The sequence below is a fragment of the Zophobas morio genome, unplaced genomic scaffold, assembly GCF_036711695.1.
Source record: "Zophobas morio isolate AGI-343-1 ecotype UQ-CSIRO unplaced genomic scaffold, CSIRO_AGI_Zmor_V1 ptg000002l, whole genome shotgun sequence".
Classification (NCBI taxonomy): domain Eukaryota; kingdom Metazoa; phylum Arthropoda; class Insecta; order Coleoptera; family Tenebrionidae; genus Zophobas; species Zophobas morio.
The window spans coordinates 6,522,946-6,538,217 of NW_026972107.1; the positions used below are offsets into that span (position 1 = coordinate 6,522,946).

At 38.7% G+C, this 15,272-nt stretch overlaps 1 protein-coding gene and 1 long non-coding RNA gene across 8 annotated transcripts in view; one reads left to right on the forward strand and one right to left on the reverse strand.

Annotated features, from left to right (window-relative positions):
• LOC135126054 (CREB-binding protein-like) overlaps window positions 1–12,412 on the forward strand; it is a 34,346-nt gene extending 21,934 nt beyond the window's left edge. For both annotated transcript variants that reach the window (XM_064051847.1, XM_064051855.1), the window contains 6 exons: window positions 553–663; window positions 714–1,659; window positions 1,711–1,944; window positions 6,541–7,573; window positions 7,643–7,947; window positions 11,150–12,412. In XM_064051847.1, the coding sequence (XP_063907917.1) occupies window positions 553–663; window positions 714–1,659; window positions 1,711–1,944; window positions 6,541–7,573; window positions 7,643–7,947; window positions 11,150–11,902 (3,382 nt within the window). In that variant the 3' untranslated portion in view covers window positions 11,903–12,412. The remainder of the gene's footprint in view (window positions 1–552; window positions 664–713; window positions 1,660–1,710; window positions 1,945–6,540; window positions 7,574–7,642; window positions 7,948–11,149) is intronic.
• A 262-nt stretch (window positions 12,413–12,674) lies between these two features.
• On the reverse strand, window positions 12,675–14,720 carry LOC135126070 (uncharacterized). 6 transcript variants are annotated; one of them, XR_010280003.1, is made up of 3 exons: window positions 14,631–14,720; window positions 12,954–13,158; window positions 12,675–12,900 (listed from the first exon to the last, which is right to left on the reverse strand). It is a non-coding gene; the product is annotated as an uncharacterized LOC135126070 (long non-coding RNA). The 6 variants fall into 6 exon arrangements; XR_010280004.1 differs by lacking the exon at window positions 14,631–14,720 and adding an exon at window positions 14,083–14,100; XR_010280000.1 differs by lacking the exon at window positions 14,631–14,720 and adding an exon at window positions 13,209–13,450 and having other exon boundaries at window positions 12,954–13,169.
• Window positions 14,721–15,272: the final 552 nt, after the last annotated feature.

Below are 15,272 nucleotides of genomic sequence, written 5' to 3' on the forward strand. Positions count from 1 at the left end.
CTTTAAAAAGACACCAGGGGACTCCAAAATTCTTTAAAAATGTTTCTAAAATAAAATATTAGGGAGAAAATTAGATATTAAATGAAATGGTAACATATTAACAGCTAGGGAAATGAGCCGGCCAATTCCTTACTAAACCCAAAGGAAAAATCGCTTATTGACTACAATATTTAAATTTTATAAAATAACTTGCCCCTATAGTTGTATTTTAAGAATCTGCCTTGATTTTTAATCACAATTTTGAAAAAAAGTCATCTGATTTGAGTTTAGAGTACAATTTTATAGTCGTTGGTATCTCGGACACATAACATCCGCAGTATTTTTGACGACTGAGCATCTAGCAGGTTGTGGTCCCACATTACCGTCACATGTGTAGAAGGGTGGTAACTCTTCGGACGCGTGGTTTAGGATGGTAGGCTTTGCACTCGTCGACGCTTCTAACACGTCATTTTTGTTTCTTTTTCCCGTTCCTCCACCACTCCGTGCCATTTTAACAAAAATTCGGCTTGGTGTGTAATGCTTGCGTGTCTGTGTGGTGCACACTGTACACAGTCTTAAAGCGTATGGACTCGGATCCGACAGATATACCTTCTGCCAGAAGTGCTTCAACGACATCCAAGGCGATACGGTAACGCTAGGAGACGACCCCACGCAAGCCCAAACGTAAGTCCTCAAGTCGACAGTCGAACCCGTTTAACCCTACTCTTTCACAGAGCTATAAAGAAAGACCAGTTCAAAGAGATGAAGAACGACCATCTCGAGATGGAAGCGTTCGTCCACTGCACCGACTGCGGCAGGAAGCTCCACCAAATCTGCGTCTTACACAACGAAAACATCTGGACGCAGGGCTTCACCTGCGACGAGTGCCTGAAGAAGAAGGGCCAGAAACGTCGCGAGAACAAGTTCAACGCGAAGCGGCTGCCCGCGACCAAGCTCGGCGCGTACATAGAGAACAGAGTGAATAACTTCCTCAAGAAGAAGGAGGCCGGCGCCGGCGAGGTGTCGATCCGCGTGGTGTCGAGTTCGGAAAAGAGTGTCGAAGTGAAACCGGGGATGCGGTGTAAGTTCGTCGAGACGGGCGAACTGGCGCCCGACTTCCCTTACAGAGCGAAGGCACTTTTCGCGTTCGAGGAGATCGACGGCGTGGACGTTTGCTTCTTCGGAATGCACGTGCAGGAGTACGGGTCCGAGTGCCCGCCGCCGAACACCAGACGCGTCTACATCGCGTATTTAGACTCGGTGCACTTTTTCAAACCGAGACAGTTCAGGACTGCCGTCTATCACGAGATTCTGCTGGGTTACATGGACTATGTGAAACAGTTGGGTTACACCATGGCGCACATATGGGCGTGTCCTCCGTCGGAAGGCGACGACTATATATTCCATTGCCACCCGGTCGAACAAAAAATACCCAAACCTAAGAGACTTCAAGACTGGTACAAGAAGATGTTGGATAAGGGGATAATCGAACGAATCGTTCTGGATTACAAGGATATTCTTAAGCAAGCGATGGAGGATAACCTGCGCTCGGCGGCCGATCTTCCGTACTTCGAGGGCGACTTCTGGCCGAACGTGTTAGAAGAGAGCATCAAAGAGCTGGATCAGGAAGAGGAAGAAAAGAGGAAACAAGCGGAGGCGGCGGAAGCCGCCGCAAATGCCGTAAGTTGCTCGATCGCGATGGGCTATTTTCGCTGACGGTTGTTTTTTCAGATCTTCTCGCTTACGGAAGAGTGCGAGACGGGACCCGACGGCAAGAAGAAAGGTCAGAAGAAGGCGAAGAAAAGCAATAAGTCGAAAGCGAACCAACGAAAGAACAGCAAGAAGTCGAACACGCCGCAGACCGGAAACGATTTGTCGGCGAAAATTTTCGCCACGATGGAGAAGCATAAAGAGGTGTTCTTCGTGATTCGGCTGCATTCGGTGCAATCGGCAGCGAGTTTAGGGGTGAGTTTGTTGCCGAATTGGCGATTGCTGATAACCTACTTTTGTCTGATAGCAGAAACACGATTTTAATGTTTTCTTAATTATGTTTGATGTGAAAGATAAGAATCGTGCGTCAATGGTGTAACCATAGAGGAACAATTTTGTTGCGAGATAACGGTTAATTGTGGAATTAATTACGATCGGGTCTCGAAAGATGGGTATTTACCACCACAATTGTATGTTTGTTCTAAATTCGGTGGCAATTTCCGGATGAATCTGTATGTAATAGTTAACGGATGCTGTCTTGTTTGAGGAATTGTGTTGAAACTGAAACCTTGTTTATGAAATACAGATGGTAACCTCATTACAATGGTGTTTATGACTTTAAATAACAGCGAAAATAGTTAACTTCATGAAACGGTTTTGTTCGTTAATTTATTAGTTCCAGGTTATCTTTTTTCGTTTTTGTGTGCACTCCTGGCGCTGTAGTGTTAATTGAACGAAAATACGTGTCTAATACTAAATGTTACGTAATACAATGATCGAAAACAGACGAATGTGCAAAAGAAAGTTATTTTTATTATTTAGTCGTGGCAATTTTAGTGCCAATTACTTGGCATCCTTGATGTTTGGTTTTATTGCTGATATCAGCATGTTGATATTTGTTTTTCTTAAAATACAGTTTTGCCAATTTACAGTGTGTGTACTAGGTCTAGTTTCAAGGATATTTTATAGAATGTGTAGTGTTTGCTTGATTAAACAGATCGATTTCGAAAGTATGGAAATTGGAGCTGCTGAGCGATTTTTTTTTTTTTTTTTTGTATTTATGTAGTCGCGATTGTAATTGTGGAAGAGATTTTTTTTTATCCTTGATTATTCACGGTCTTCTGACTGCAGCTGAAGTTACTTATTTTTTATTATTATATTGAATTTTGATGGAAAGTACAAAAAACTCGCAAAGCAAAGTCACTTTGGAGTCGTTCCATATGAAAACAACAAATTTGAATTTAAAAAAGTTCGCCGTATGATTTTTGATTTTGGTGAAAAAATTGAGGATGATCTCAAGTGATGTTTCACTTCCGATCGACACCCTTTAGAAGTCTGAAGTGCTCTTTTCAAACTCCTATTATGGGCTGTAACTTTTTTCTATAATACGTATTGAAATGGTTGTAATTTTATTTTACAGCCTAAGAAGTGTGCTTTTAATAATAAATATAAGTACTTTACAAGTCATCAATGCAAATTTTTATTTAGTAATTTTATAACATCAATTTTTTTGTGTATTCTTTAAAACATTTAATTGGTCTTGTGACATCAACTTTTGTTTTTAGAACGGATTTTTTGAAAAATACTTAGAAACATTTAATTGTTGTATGACACTTGTATGAATATTTTCATTCTACAAATTTCAAGTAAGTCGACCTTAACTGATAACCAAAAATGAGTCTGTATATTCTAGAGCGACTTTTCAAAAATATATTTAAAGACATTTATATAGTTTTTGTCACATCAATTTTTGTATTCTAGAGTAAATTTTTCAAAAGACATTTAAAAACATTTATTTAGAACACTTAAAAAAAATCATTTTTAACTGTTATACACACTCGACACCATACCAACGTTTTAATTCTAAAAATTTCAAGAGAATTGAAAAGAATAATTGGCGAACTTTATGCTAATGGTAGAGATAAATAGAGCGAATTTTCAAAAAATGTTTAAAAACTTTTATTTGGGAACAACCGTTCCCCCAAAAACACGTGATCTACCTGAACGCATTTATAATTTATGAATAGTCGCCTCACCACTCTTAATAAACGTTGACTAAAGTTATAAATCATAACGACAAAGAAAGCCCTGGAATTTAAGTACTTTACCACAGTAAGTAGCTTAGGCTAACTACCTCCCTTTGATAACGTTAATGCACCCCATCCTTTTCTACCTGCTTTATTTGTACAATAATATTTATATACATACTATTCCTCAAATGCCAGTATGAGTACGACCCCACTGCAGAGCGTTTTTAATTAAATTAAATTAAATTTGATAGTAATAATAGTGTTCATGAATGATCAAAGGTATTATTATACAAATAAAGCAGGTATAAAAGGATGGGGTGCATTAACGTTATCAGAGGGAGGTATTTAGCCTATTTACTGTGTTAAAGTAGGTACTTAATCTCTGTACAAATGTAAATACGTCCTATCTTTCGTCTACTTTCTCTTCCAGTTTCAAACCGTAAGCATCTAATAAAAATCTGAAAACCGTAACCGTACCTATTTCTCAAAATCACCACCGATACCCACATATGACATTTTAAACCATAACAACGTGAGAAAAAATTGCTTGAAATATGTTAACTTTTAAAAAGAACGTACTTTACCCCTTAAATCGCTATGTTGAGGAAAAAATACTAGGTTAATTTTTTGAAGCCAGTAACTCTTGTAATGTTGGCACAAAAGACAGCTGAAAGCCACCACAATGGGCAAATTATAACTAAGTTTCAGTAGCCTACCATTCATTGATACTTGTTCAGGTAGGGTACTTACTTATATTTATTATTGAAGACACCCTTCTTAAACAGTAAAATAAATTACAATCTTTTCAATACGTGGTATATACAGAAAAAAAGTTACAGCCCATAATAGAGAGTCTGAAAAGACACAACGTAAGCATTCTAATGGATGCCGTTTTTCATATTTGTTACTTAAAATCACAAACAATTGACAAAAAAATGACGGTAGATGTGAGTGCCACAAACTAGCACCAAAAACCAAAACGACTGTAACAATGCAACAGAGTTTTTTGAAATAAATTTAAAGTTGTTTTTTTTTCTGTCTTGTGGAAACAACACGTTCCCCAAAGCGCACGTGGAGCCACCCAGAAGCATCTAAATTTTTAGTACAATGTAAATATTTCCGTATCTATTCATCTTTCGTCTGCCCTGTGCTCCTACTTTCACTTCCAATTTCTATAGGATCATTACCCAAGCTCTGGAGTTGTAAAAGTGATTAGTCAAAGCTGCAATACTATTGGTCAAGGAATGTTTGCCGAGTACCTGGACCCGTTCGGATTTAAGCAGCTTAAATTTTAGACTAACGACATCATTGCAAGTTTAGCTTTCGTGTCGTCACTGTGTTCCTCGTGTATATTTCGCTTTTATTTTTTCGTGTTTTTCTTTCAAGTTTTTGTTTAATATTTTCAATAAATCAGTCTTTTTTAAAATTTTGTTAATACTTGTGATACACTGCTGTAAGTACTATATTTTTAAAAATTATTATTGTTTTGTGCACGTGGTTTTTTTAGATAGATGAAAATCAGTTGCAATTATCATGCCTTAAAAACAAATTACTGTATAGTCGAAATAATTTCAAAGTATAGTCCTCAGAGAATCGTAGAATTTTGGCCTTTCATTTTTTTCTTATTTATAACAATGATATCAAACACCGCGCGCTTAGTGACTCATCCTGTATAAATGTTTTTTTATGTTTATCATTTGTATGTAGTTGCTTGTCAAAGAGAGTAAATATCTATAACAATTTGTTTTGATATTTTTTTCAAATTACTTTCACAACCAGTTGATATACAATAATAATTCCATTGTTACTACCTTCTATTTTTGTCTGTTGAAATTTAATTTTTTGACTTTCAAGATTTAAAAAGATACATTTTGCAATTGTTCACTTCATTTCTAATTAAAACGTACAATTTGGGATTTAAAAAAAATATAAGATGTGCTTAATATATAGCATGACACAATTACAGAGTGTGCCACACTTAAAAATTAATTTTCAAGTTTAAAACCTTTTTTTTTGAAATTCCAGCCGCAATTGCTTTACGTAGAATTAGCGTGTAAATCTGACTGTTGAACTAGTGATCACATGAAGGGCACCTGATCATTCTAGCGCTTGGGTATCCATACTATAGAATTTCTAAACTCTTTTTCTTTACCTTTTTTCTTCCTCGAGAACTCGAACAGTTTGTAATAAAATCTCGAAAGTGTAACCGAAGCTATTTCTTGAATCACTCAACGATATTAAATATGCAGCCATTAAATAAAATGAACTTTGCTCTTTCCTGCAGTATGTGCTTTATTTCTAATTAGTTACAGACAATGGTAAATAAAATTAAGTAAGAACAGGTATTTATTACTTGTTTGGTTAAGTTTAACTTAAGCCAATTTTATGAATAAAAATATGTATCTTCTTCAAAGTAGAAAAATCAATGTCTTAAAAAATTCTAAAAGAAATATAAAATATCGAAAATATTTAGTCACGTAAGCATAATTTATTTATTTAAATTGCTCTCCAGGCCTTGAAAGCCTAGGGCTTAATACTGTGTTGTTCTCTAATTATAATTAAATAATACCGCTATAATTTTTTACATTATGTTCTCTTTTTATTGCACTTTTTAAGTCTTTGGTTCTCTTACTTTTTTTTTAACTTTTACTTTTCATTGTTTTATGTGTTTCTGTGTTTATTCTACCATATGCTCAGTTTAAAGTCTGAGCAGCGATTACATACTTTAATATTATTATTATTATTATTTTTGTTACAATTATTCAGTTGCCAGTTCGCCTAATCTAACAATTTGACTAATTTCCGTCGCCATCGTTTACAGCCGATCCAAGATCCCGACCCCTTCATCAACTGCGACCTAATGGACGGCCGCGACGCCTTCCTCACCCTCGCCCGCGAAAAACACTACGAATTCTCGTCATTGCGCCGCGCCAAATTCAGCACCATGTGCATGCTCTACGAACTCCACAACCAGGGCCAGGACAAGTTCGTCTACACCTGCAACCACTGCAAAGGCCACGTCGAGACGCGCTACCACTGCACCGTCTGCGACGACTTCGACCTCTGCATCCAGTGCTACGACAAGGAGGGTCATCCCCACAAGATGGAGAAACTCGGCCTCGACCTGGACGACGGCAGCTCGCCGAGCGACCAGAAGCAAGTCAACCCGCAGGCCGCCCGCCAGCTGTCCATCCAGCGGTGCATCCACTCCCTGGTGCACGCGTGCCAGTGCCGCGACGCCAACTGCCGCCTAACCAGCTGCCAGAAGATGAAGCGCGTGGTGACGCACACGAAGGTGTGCAAGAGGAAGACCAACGGCGGCTGCCCGATCTGCAAGCAGCTGATCGCCCTGTGCTGCTACCACGCGAAGCACTGCCAGGAGACCAAGTGTCCGGTGCCGTTCTGCTCGAACATCAAGCACAAGCTGAAGCAGCAGCAGCTCCAGCAGCGGCTGCAGCAGGCGCAGCTGCTCCGAAGGCGCATGGCGGTGATGAACACGAGGACGCTGCCGCAAGGCAACGCGATGCCGGGCGCGAACAGCGTGGGGCTCGCGTCGGGAGTGCAGTCGGTGGTGCCGGGCGCGGTCAGCCCGGCAAACTCAATGAACTCGTCGGCGATGGCGAACAGCGCGATGGGAATACAGTCGCCGCACCAGCCGGGCATCGGGATCAAGCCGGGCACGCAGACGCCGCCAGCGAACGTGCTGCAGGTGGTGAAGCAGGTCCAGGAGGAGGCGGCGAGGCAGCAGGCGCCGCACGTGGGCTACGGGAAGGTCACGCCCGGCGGCGGAGTGCCGGGACAGAACATGCCGCCTCCACAACTGAGAATGGGAGGACACATGGGAACAGATCAAGGTAAGAAAATTCGTAAATTTGTATGTAATAAATGTGTATTTGTGATGACACGGCCGTTGTTAATTTCAGGGGGTAACTTGCTACCGATGCAGCAGTGGCAACAAAGGTACCCCGGAGGAGCGCAAGGAATCCGGCAACCCGGCCCCCAGATAATCCAACAAGGTCAAATGGGTCAGAACCCCATGCAGGGTAACCAAGGGGCGGTTCGACCCGGCGCAGGCAACATCAATCCCCAGAGCGCGATGCAGAAACAAGCCTTACAACAGTTAATGCAGACGTTAAGGTCGCCACAGTCACCCGAACAACAACAACAGATACTGACCATACTGAAAGCGAACCCCCAGTTGATGGCCGCCTTCATCAAACAAAGACAGGTGTGTTCTGTTCTTATCGGTTAGAGTGACCAGTGTTGTGAACTATCCATATGTTGATCCTCTCTCATCCAGATCCCCTCCTCGAAACCGAACCTCGAACCAGAGAAAAAACCCAAGTCGTCGACGATAGATACCGAATCGTGAGATCGGGTATTTGTCTATTCTTTGAGTCAGAAAATTAGGAAGGAAAATGAGAAAAGTCACTTCATTTGTAATTTTTGTAATATCTAGATTCCACAAATTAATAATTGGTTTTGGTATCACGTTCTAAAACATAACTATACATTTATTTAAATTTCAGAGCAGGTGGAAACCATTTTGCGGAAAGACTGGAAAGTTGACGTTTGTTATACGTTTTTTAATTTGAATTAGAAGCTTTACAAAGCAGCGTGTTTGTGTTAATTCAGCGGATTTATTGAAGGTTCAATACCGTGTGTAAGTATTTAGGCACCACTGTTACTGATTTTTTTTTAATTTCTTGAAAATATAATTACTGTGGCAGGGCATACCTTCATTTTTCTGGCAATTGCTCTATTCGTAATGCGTAATTTGCGCTTACCATCAAGGCGCGTGCTTGTAAAGATTGATTGTTGCCATTTTAGTTAAAAAAATAATTTGTAGTGTTATCGTCATACGAAAATATAAGTCAAAGTAAACTAATTAAAGCTTAATTCGAAGTAATCGTGTTCGACAATCTACAAAAAATAAAAATTTGGCCTTCTTTAACAAAAATTAAATAGCTCGCAATCATATGCACAATTAAAAAAAATATAAATATGCGCATATATATGCAGAGAAATTTGGCATTATATGCAAAAAAGTTGCTAAAATATGCAAAAAATATACAAATTAAAACTATGTCGGTGTATGCTATTACATTATTAAAAAATAAGTTACTTTCTTGAAAAATATTATTATTTACATGTATTATAATATCGTGTTTTTCTAGGTTTTCCATTTTAAATGATTGTCTTCGATCACTTAAAATATATTTATACACTGAAAAACTACGCTCTACATCGACAGATGTTATTGGGGCATACTTAAAGGACGACACAATTTGAGGGTCTACATTTACCTCATCTGAAAACTGTCCATCTAAAACTTTAACCACATTTGTTTGTCTAGTAACACACTTTGGGGTACTTTTTGTTTTTCTAATTTTGTTAATGTTACACCAATTAATTCGAAGTTGTTATTTATGAAAGTTAAGTTCTGATTTAATTTAGGACTATTTAAAAAATTTTTGATTGCTGCAGATGAACTATCGTCAAATTTTGAAATGGTTTCTTTCGTCTCACAGGAACATTTGAAATAAAATAAAGCTGCATCAAGCTATGTACCCCATCATCGTGTAATGACAGGTTTAGGAGGCAATGGTACATCTGGTAGTGTATCGTTATATACTTGTACTTTTAAAGGAGCCTTAGTAAAAACCTTTTTCATGTTACTAATTAATTCATTTGCCAATTGATTTCGTACTTCCGCTATTCTGTCACCGTGGGAAAGACAAGTGCAATGGTTCAAATTTGGATAAAATACGTTTAAGTGGGTTCCAGCATATATGACGCAGCATCAGAAAGTATTAATACGATTTTATTAAATGGTGTAGCATTAGGTAAAAATATGTTTGTTAAACTTTGTTGGACAAATCTACTTATAGTTACATTATTCGCCTTTTCTAACTCTTTAACAGCAACTAAATAAGAATCTGACGCAAAGTTTGCAGATAAAGTACCAACTAATTAATTTGCTATGTTTTTGCCGCCTCTTACATCTCTTGTTTCGTCAACAACAAAGTAAATAAAGTTATTTTGCAAACATGTCTTAATTTTAGCAACAGTTTCGGTATAATATTTATCTACAGTTGTTGTTTTCCTGAGTCTGCTTTCGTCTGGAATGGTCCTTTTACAATATTTTTCAAAAATAAATTAAATGTAAGATTACTTGACTTTTTTAATGGAATAGTCGAGGCAATCATGGCATAAATCGAACTTGAATGTTTCCTCATCATTTTTGGCTGTATTACCAGAGAAAGTTTCTCGTATTGATGTTTGAGTTACAGTGACTTAGTTTCTTTTTTCACAATTTCTTTTGTGAAGAGGCGTTCTCCAGTGTTGGTTTATAAGATGTTTGTTTGTGCTCGACATCTATTATAAAAATTGAACACAAATAATTATTTATGTAAGAGATACCTATTATTGAGTTTACATTGAATAACATGCAAAACATGTTTTTTATTTGGTTCTCTTAGACTTTGGTCTCTAGTTAAATATGCAGAATACGCAAAAATATGCATTTTGCATATTATTATCCGAGCCGTAGTAGTTAATATGTAATTATTTCAGTAAGAGTAAATTATTTTTTTGTTAAAAAAACTGCAGCTGTGTCTAAATACTGAAAAAAAGTTTTCCTAAAAAATCTTGGTGCTTAAATACTTAAACTTAAACTGAGTTTTTGTCTAGAAAACAAAGGTACTGTTCGCGATAAACATGAAGAATGCTTGTCTAACAAGATATTGTATCGATTGGAAAACGTTACCGAGGAAGTTGGGAATATTCATTGCTTGCAGATTACTTTTTGTCTATTTTAAAGAATACGCCGAGATCACGCTACAAGAGAAAAACCAAAGGTTTTAAAATAAACATATTTAAAAAAAAATGACGTAAAATTTATGTTGCTTAAATTTTGAAAAAAATCATTCACTGTTCAGTGATGTTTTACCTATTTTTCCTGACGATGTATATAGTAAAAAATTAAAGTTTTACTAACTTTATCCTATTGAAAATAGGTTTTCTTTTTTTTTGCATAGAGTTATAATCAACTAAAAAAGGCGGCCTTGTGAGACTAATAAATCATATTTAGCACGTCTTTGTAAGTTGGTGAGAGTGTTTTGGGACTACATGCATGAAAACTTTAAAGCACTATATTAACGGATAACTTTGTTTGTATTTCTACATCTAAACAACTTAAAAAAGACATGATCAACCGTGTAGAATATCGTAAATTTCCTTCGGACTTTTGACTGTAGACTTTATTATTAATTACACATTCACGATATTTTACTCTCACCACCTGCAAAATTCGGGTCAAAATATTGCAAAAAATACAAATTGTCCAATTCTTGTTTGTCGATTCGAAAATTCCCTCCTAATTTTCGCGGCCAACGCCCTCATTTTGCTAAATCGCGTTTGTTCTGCAGCAGGCTCAACTCCAGCAGGCCAGCGGCGCGGGTGTGGGCACGACGCCCCCACAGCAGCTGCAGCACATCCTCACGCAGCAGAACAGCGGGCAGCACCAGAACCGGCTGCAGATGCAGGGCGGCATGCTCGGGCAGACGCCGGGCCAGAACCCCGGCCAGGGCCTCAACCAAGGTCCGCCGAACCAGTCGCTGACGCCGCAGCAGCAGCAGTGGTACAAGCACCAGCAGATGCTCGCGCTTCAGCGCCAGCAGCAGCAGCAACAAGTGCAACAGCAGCAGCAGCAGCAACAGCAACAGCCGTTCCAGCAGCCGTCCGCCCCGCCGTCGTATCAGCAGCGGCTGCCCGCCATCCGGCAGCCGCACCTCGGCTACAACTCGTATCCCGAGCAGCAGTACCCGCCCATGCAGGGCCTCAAGCCGACGCCGCCGCCCGTGCCGTCGCCGCAGGCCGTCATGGGCCCCCCGCAGGGCATCTCCGTGCAGCAGCAGCAGCTGCGCAGCCCGCCGCCCATCCGCAGCCCCCAGCCGTCACCGTCGTCGCGGCCGTCGCCCAGCCCGCGGACGCAGGCGGCGGCCAGTCCCCGCGGGCCGCAGCCGTCGCCGCACGACTCGGCGTCCGAGATGCTGCTGGGGCAGAACCACGCGGGGGCGCTGCACCCGCACGCCTCCCCCGTCGGCGCCAGCCAGGAGACCGGCGAGGTGCCCGCCATGACGCCCCAGGACCAGCTCAGCAGGTTCGTCGAGCAGCTCTAGTGGTGAGTGCTGGCGCAGGCCCTGCTACCCCGGACTGGCAGCGGTGCTACGGACTGACGACCCCCGTACAAGTGTAAAGTGATGTAAATGTATACTTAAGGACGACCGACGAGTGTAGCTATGTAAATACAGTGTAGATTTTTAATCTAAATGGACTATGTATTTTTAATTGTACATATGTTTAAATACACTCTTGTATCATATTATAAATAATGTTAGTGAAATGTTTACCTTACGATGTGAATGAAGATACCTAAAAGTATTTGGCTTGCGAGGCTGTGTTCTTAACTTAACGGATTGTTACCTGCGGAGGTAGACTCAACATAGCTACGCACTGTTGCTATTACTTGTTTTTATATTCAATATAAGATGACTCGTGACAAGTTTATGATTAGTGATGCTGTATAAAGTAGCAGATTTTTACCGAGACTGTAAGTGTCGTGTCGGTAGCTATTGTGATGGTGGCCGATGGCCCCTATTTGTTTTTATATAATATATTTATAATTTATATATCGTCTTGTTTTCATGTGTTACATTCCACGCGTGTGGAGTGGTGCTGGCACCTGACAATCTTGACCCCGCCAGTGCAATACTTACACAACACTCCATCCTAATTTATTACTGAACATACATCAATTAGATTAATTAGTGTTAAGTATTATATAAAAGAGAAATAAACAATATTTGAAAAAAATAGTTTACACATTAAATCCTCAGTTATCCTCTCGACTAAGGAAAACGCCAAATCTAATCTATGTATAAAACACACTCATTGACTCCACGAATTTATTTCATTCCAATAGTTTACAACTATACAGGCCATACAAATAATGAAAAATGTATAAAACTTTATCACATCACAACATTCAGTCCTGATTTTTCACCAACATAGAGACAAGGAAGTGAGGTACTCAGGCATGGTTTATATGCTGCTTACGATAATGGGGGCTGCAACAAACGCACTTATCACGCCGAGAAACTATTTACGACTACTGGGGCTGCAATAAACGTATTAACACGACGAAACATTAAAACGTGGCAAGATACTCACCCACCCGTATTATGACCACGATGGAACAAAACAACACTAGATTCGCTAAAACGGACTCCCTGCTCTTCTTGCGATCCTCCTCGGGATCCCTGGAGCCGAAATTGCCCTGAATGCGTCGCATTTTGACGAAGACTTCTGCTAAAGTGCGTCAAATTTTGAGGTTAGAAGACGGAAGGTCGACGACCGGAACTTTTTTACTGAAAAACTGAAAAAAGACTAATGAGACGTAAATTTCGTTATTTGTGGGAGTTTTACTCTAAATTACCCTAAAATTACGCTAAATAAGCCGGGAATTTCGTTCTAACGCGACATTGACGATGTGACACCTACGCAAGAGCGATGAGATTTGAACTTTCAGGGCGAAATTTGGCTAGTAAATTCAATATAGAGAAAATATAACCGGTTAAAACTCTTATTTCAGTTACAGTGTTGCTCTAGATTAAATCTGGAGCCTTAAAAAAATTGGGGCAAAATAGACCAACTCTATAAACTACTGATAGAACGTATGCAGGGCCGGGTTCAGATTCCTGTGCCCCGTACAGGCAGTGGGGCTGGAATAATTTGTAGAAAGCCTGTTCACGGGCTTTATTAATTATACAAAAAATCTACAACTCGCAAATGTATTCCACACCCCATTCGAATTCAAAATAACGAGAAATATATAGGGGAAGGTGGGTAATGACAGTTTTTGCCATTGTCGCACTATTTAAGTGAGTATTATTTCAACCCCAAAACGAAACGTTTTTGTTTTAGTATATATAGCTAACAGCGATAGTTTACAGTAGTTTTTCTAATTTAACATGGATTTGTACAAAATCCTAAGGCTATGATAGGAAATAAATGCGTTCTAGAATTAAATCGAGCCATGTTAAGGAAGTAAATGAAAAATATATTGATCGTGATCTGTTTACTGTTAATTGTTAGTTAATTAATCGCCGGGGGCTATCCAGTTAAATATCCGAAGCTATTTCTTAAAACAGCTGCGAAGGTTTTTGTTTCAAATTTGGCGCCAATGGAGAAGGAAGTTGACTGATAATGAGGATTGCACATTAGACGATGAAAATGAAGGTGCTGATGACACAGACTAAACTTTTAATAAGTTTATAATTCCTATTTACTGTCTACTTACTGGCAATTTTTTTGTTAATTAGTTTTCTGTTTTTGACATCTAATTTTATTCTCTTTTAAAATGTCAATAAACAGCTGGGATTCCCATTAAAAACAAATCTAGTTGACATTTGGTTATCGTACATAGAACGAATTTAAATAGAACCCGAAAATTCGTCGATTCGCGAAATTAGACGATAATCTATCAATAGAAGAGAGGGAAATTTAAATATACAACCTGTACAAAATAAAATCGGCAGTTGGTTTCGAAGTATAGGTGCTAAAAGTTAAAAAAGTTCAGGTAAAAGTGTTCTCTTTTTAGAGATAAAAATTATTAAAATTTATATCCAAATTCGTTGTTGTAGCAACATTTAGTCTTGACAAAAATTTTGTTGTTACAGTTGCTACGATTTACTAAAATAAAATAAATTAATTTTACCTATTTATCCTTCAGTAGCGTCTAAAAAGGTTGAATAAGGGTTAATTTTTCTCTTATAATTTTGATAACACAACATAAGTTTTTCCGACTTCTTAGACTTCGCGAAAAATTGTCCTTTTTGTTATACGTACCTTTCAATAACACCCTGTATTCATCTTGTGTTCTTATTGTTTTATAAAATTTAAAACCACAGTAGTACTGACAATAAAGTAATAGGTAATAACTTTTACAGAACAGCTGCCGAAAACAGAGACCTATCTGTCCGCTGTTATCAACTGATAATTTCATTTGTAAAACAAACATTTAAAAACGATGAGATACAAAAATGTACAGCTGGTTTCACTAACAACGGGACAAGACAAATCAGGTTCTCATAGATTAATGGAAAGGAATGGGAATATGACGTTCATGTCAATTGTCCCATTTTTTTTTTAAACCAGCTGTATATATTTGAATTTCGTAACGTTATCTCACGCAAATCGAGGTGCACACTTTTTGCTATCTTTATGTTTATTTGCTGCTTTAATTTGACGTTTTCTAACACCTATCTACTGTATGTTGAGTTGCATAAGGTGAAATGATAGTGATTGCAACCGTCGATTATTTTTTCTTGTGACATAAGTAACCTTGAACACTTTTTTGCTTTGGAACTAATTCTGACCCCCTCACAAAATAGTTCGCATATTATAAAAAAAAACATACGTAAAATAATAATATATGAAAAACTTCAGTAAATGACACAAAAACGTAGTTCGCTTCAGTGTCCAAGCGAC